The sequence below is a fragment of the Ambystoma mexicanum genome, chromosome 2p (assembly GCF_040938575.1).
Source record: "Ambystoma mexicanum isolate Mex_15411 chromosome 2p, UKY_AmexF1_1, whole genome shotgun sequence".
Lineage (NCBI taxonomy): Eukaryota > Metazoa > Chordata > Amphibia > Caudata > Ambystomatidae > Ambystoma > Ambystoma mexicanum.
In genome coordinates this window covers 34706937-34711830 of record NC_090923.1, presented here as the reverse complement: position 1 = coordinate 34711830, position 4894 = coordinate 34706937, and the positions used below count along the sequence as shown (strand labels likewise).

Sequence of the window (4894 nt, the reverse complement as noted above, 5' to 3'; positions counted from 1 at the left end):
GTAAGTCAAACATGTATTCACAAGTATCTACTTATCGTGCAGTACATGGGTAAACACGGCCCCCAACCTCCATCTCCTCCCAGTTCTCTCTCCAACTTCCTCCCCTTCTGGATCCCACCCAGTCCCACCCTGGATCCCACCCATGTTGTCACGTACAAAGGAACTGTAAAGTAGAAATATGAAGTACAATATGACACACCTCTCAGTGGTGGCATGTGGGGCTATCCTTTAAGCACACATGCCCACCATCTCCTCCCAGCGCTGGCCAGCATAGACAGCCACCCTGATCCCCTGCATGAGTGTGAGATTGAACCGCTCAGTCGCACCATTGATCTCAGGGTTATATAACGAGGAGAGATGACGTGTCACTCCAATGCTCTCAAGCAATGATTCCATGATCCCCGAAGTCAATTGGACCCCATTGTCTGTCAAAAGCTTCCTGGGAAACTCCTTTCCCATAAACACATCATTTAGAAACTCAATTACAGCCCTGAAGTCTCACCTCAATTGGAAAACAAATCGATCCATAGAATACCATCATTCTTCACCCCTCTTGCCCCAAAAATCGGACCCAAGATTTTAAATGCCAGAAATTCCCAAGGCTCACTGGGCAATTCAATAGGACTCAATGGATGAACAAAGCATCTTATCCAATTCTCAACATACAGCACACTCTTTCACCAGTCCCTCAGTCTCAGCATCCAGCCCAGGCCACCAATAATCTCCCCCCAACATCCTTTTAGTCTTAGTCATCCCCAAATGCCCCCAATGAACCACCTCCAAAATTCTTCTCCTCATTCCCATCATTGACCCTGCCTTACACAAGTATTCTCCCACTACAGTCAACTCGTTCTTGACTTTGTAGCAGCACACCAGCCCTTCGGTAAGTAACCACTCCCTTCAACCCATCCTGACAAAATCCACAATACGCTGAATTTCCACATCCTGCTCCACAGCTTCTGCCCACTGTCTCTCCGCAGTGGTTCCCTCACCGACCAAAAATACCTGATGCTGAACCATTTCACTAACCACCACATTTTCCTTCTCTGTAACCACATATCCCCCCCTCGATTGGTAATCTGCAACCATATTTTATTTCCCTTATCAAAACTGTTCCAAGACTTTTATTCAAAAACACACCCACCAATAAGTTATGATTGGAAGAAAATGTAAATGACCTACTCCGCAGGAAAGTCTTACATTTTCTTGCTGCCCACACCACACTAAGTGCCTCCTTCTCGATAACTGAGTACTTAAGTGAATTCCCTCTCAGCACTTATGAGTTGAAGGCTATGACACTCTCGACACACTTTTTTTTTCTTCTGTAGCAGAACCACCCCCAAAACGGAATAATTTGCATCAGTCATCACAAACATCGCGCATGCAGTGCAAAAACTCCCCAACGCCGGTGCTCGAGCAATGTCACTCTTGATATCCTCAAATTCCTGTTGGCACGCTTCACTGCATTCAAATCGACACCCCTTCTTACACAACTCTGTGATGGCTTTGCACCTGTCTGGAAATTGCCTAATACATTTGGAGCAGTATTCTACAAGCCCAAGAAAAGACAACACACTCTTCTTGTCCTTAGGCGGTTCCACCTCAACTACGACTGAAGCCAATTCCTCTTTAGGTTTCACTCCCTGCCCAGTCAATTTATGTCCCAAATAATCTATTGAGGGCAAACGGAAATGGGGGGTACACCCTCAATGCCAATGGTAGACGCTGATCATGTCCTAACACATCCTTCCCTGTAATCAAGACATCCAACCTCATTACGAGTTTGGTGGCATCTTGGTGGTAAATCCAACGAGACACCACCAAGTGGAATGACTGTGACCGTCACTTGGCCCAGCAGAAATATTGCCAGTTTACAAGTGTTGGTAGGTGGTGTTAGTCCCCATTAATTGGAGTCCATAGGACTTGATACCGATGTTTGCCTTTTTTACAGAAAGGTGGCAGATTTACCCCCAGCTCCAAACTCCTAGTGTGGCAGTGCGGGTATGCAGAGGTAACATGGCGATAAGGGAATTACTGCCACATTACCACCAAATTCTCCTGCACCCCCATACTCATAATGAGGCTGAATTGTCTTGGAAATACACAACACCCTGACGTCTTTCAATAGTGCATGCATCACCCTCTGGACGAAAGAGGCAGCTGACACTAGTCCAAATGGCATTCTTTTAAATCTATAGTCCCTACATGCGTGACAAAGGTGGAAATATATTTCAAATCTGGGTGTAACTTAACCTGATGATATGATGTGGCCAGGTCAAGCGTGTTGAATATGTTAGCATCTGCAGCTAAACTTACCAATTCCCTGATGTTCAGTAGGGGAACCTTATCAATAATTGAGGTCCACACACAGCTGCACATGTCCATTGCTCTTTCTGACCACCACCATAGGTGAAATTCACTCTGAGGCCTCCACAACCTACATTTGTTTAACTCTTTTTCCACCTCCCCTCTCAAAGAAATGGGAATGTTCCTCACTCGCACTACCACAGGTACAGCATCTTTTCATATTTTAATCTTATGGTGATATCTCTTGAGACCTTCCAATTCCTGCCAGAATATATTGCTGTTCTGTTTCTCTGGGCTATCTTGTTAACTTACCACCACCATATGACCTCGCACACATGGATCAATCTTCATGCCCATCTCGCTCTGCTCATACCATCCTAGCAGATTGCCTCCTCTTTCAGAGACATATAGTTTAGCCTTATTTTTCATTCCCTGGCACTCCAGAAATGCTCTGAAAACCCAGAAAATGTGGACACCACCACAGGCATTCACCTTTACTCTTGGCGGATCCAACCACAAGCCATGACATTTCTCTTCCCATTAACTTTTTTCAATGATAGTATAGTCTGACCTGGTGTCCACAAGAATGGAGATCTCAGTCCCATTGACTTTCACCTTCACATGTGGCTTCCCTCCTTTCTTGTGTTCAGAGCTGAGTTAGCTGACTGACCAGCTAACTTCTACCGCACATGAGTACTGCCCATTACCACCTTCATTATTGCCAGGAAACTCACCAATGTCTCTCACAGTCCTGTGAGAAAAATGTTCACAGCACTGGGCAGAATGCCCAATCTTACCGCACTGATAGCATTCAGTCTTCAACCAAGGAAATCTATCTGAATTCACGAAGTGAAAGGTGCTTCGACACCTGAAACACCTTTCATTGATCCTTCTTTGGGGGAGCATTCCTTTGCTGAACAGGCCCTGTCTTCTTTTCAGACGTCTTTGGGGGATTGTTCCTTTGCTGAACAGGCCATGTCTTCTTTGAAGGCTTCTTTGGGGGATTGTTCCTTTGCTGAACAGGTCCTGTCTTCTTTGCAGCCTTCTTTGGGGGATCATTCCTTTGCTGAACAGGCCCTGTCGTCCTTGCAGCCTTCTTTGGAGGCCCAGTCCTTTGCTGAACAGGCCCTGTCTTCTTTGCAGCCTTCTTTGGGGGATTGTTCCTTTGCTGAACAGGTCCTGTCTTCTTTGCAGCCTTCTTTGGGGGATCATTCCTTTGCTGAACAGGCCCTTTCTTCTTTGCATCCATCTTTGGAGGAGCATTCCTTTGCTGAACAGTCCCTGTCTTCTTTGCAGTCTTCTTTGGAGGAGCATTCCTTTGCTGAACAGGCCCTGTCTTCTTTTCAGCCTTCTTTGGAGGAGCATTCCTTTGCTGAACAGGCCCTGTCTCCTTTGCAGCATTCTTTGGAGTATCATTCCTTTGCTGCACAGGACCTGTCTTCTTTGCAGCCTCATTTGGAGGATCATTCCTTTGCTGAACAGGCCCTGTCTTCTTTGCAGCCTCATTTGGAGAATCATTCATTTGCTGAACAGGCCCTTTCTTCTTTGCAGCCTTCTTTGGGGGATCATTCCTTTGCTGAACAGGCCCTGTCGTCCTTGCATCCTTCTTTGGAGGATCATCTCTTTGCTGAACAGGCCCTGTCTTCTTTTCAGCCTTCTTTGGGGGATCGTTCCTTTGCTGAACAGGCCCTGTATTCTTTGCAGTCTTCTTTGGAGGAGCATTCCTTTGCTGAACAGGCCCTGTCGGCCTTGCAGCCTTCTTTGGAGGATCATTCCTTTGCTGAACAGGCCCTGTCTTCTTTGCAGCCGTCTTTGGAGGAGCATTCCTTTGCTGAACTGGCCCTGTCTTCTTTGCAGGCTTCTTTGGAGGATCATTCCTTTGCTGAACAGGCCCTGTCGTCCTTGCAGCCTTCTTTGGATGATCATTCCTTTGCCTTTGCTGAACAGGCCCTGTCTTCTTTGCAGCCTTCTTTGGAGGATCATTCCTTTGCTGAACAGGCCTGTCTTCTTTGCAGCCTTCTTTGGAGGATCATTCCTTTGCTGAACAGGCCCTGTCTTCTTTGCAGGCTTCTTTGGAGGATCATTCCTTTGCTGAACAGGCCCTGTCTTCTTTGCAGTCTTCTTTGGAGGATCATTCCTTTGCTGAACAGTCCCTGTCTTCTTTGCAGTCTTCTTTGGAGGATCATTCCTTTGCTGAACAGGCCCTGTCTTCTTTGCAGGCTTCTTTGGAGGATCATTCCTTTGCTGAACAGGCCCTGTCTTCTTTGCAGCCGTCTTTGGAGGAGCATTCCTTTGCTGAACAGTCCCTGTCTTCTTTGCAGTCTTCTTTGGAGGATCATTCCTTTGCTGAACAGTCCCTGTCTTCTTTGCAGTCTTCTTTGGAGGATCATTCCTTTGCTGAACAGGCCCTGTCTTCTTTGCAGTCTTCTTTGGAGGAGCATTCCTTTGCTGAACAGACCCTGTCTTCTTTGCAGTCTTCTTTGGAGGATCATTCCTTTGCTGAACAGTCCCTGTCTTCTTTGCAGTCTTCTTTGGAGGATCATTCCTTTGCTGAACAGGCCCTGTCTTCTTTGCAGTCTTCTTTGGA

The 4894-nt window shown here is 46.6% G+C and overlaps 1 protein-coding gene across 1 annotated transcript; it reads right to left on the bottom strand.

Annotated features, from left to right (window-relative positions):
* Positions 1-3187: 3187 nt before the first annotated feature.
* Positions 3188-3829, bottom strand: LOC138567698 (brain acid soluble protein 1 homolog). Its single transcript, XM_069646166.1, has one exon. It carries the CDS (start codon positions 3827-3829, stop codon positions 3188-3190), a length of 642 nt encoding a protein of 213 aa, XP_069502267.1.
* Between the last annotated feature and the right edge of the window lie 1065 nt (positions 3830-4894).

What these genes read in the sequence shown, in the direction of transcription:
- LOC138567698 (XM_069646166.1), bottom strand. Translation starts at nt 3,829, where the DNA reads ATGAATGATTCTCCAAATGAGGCTGCAAAGAAGACAGGGCCTGTTCAG.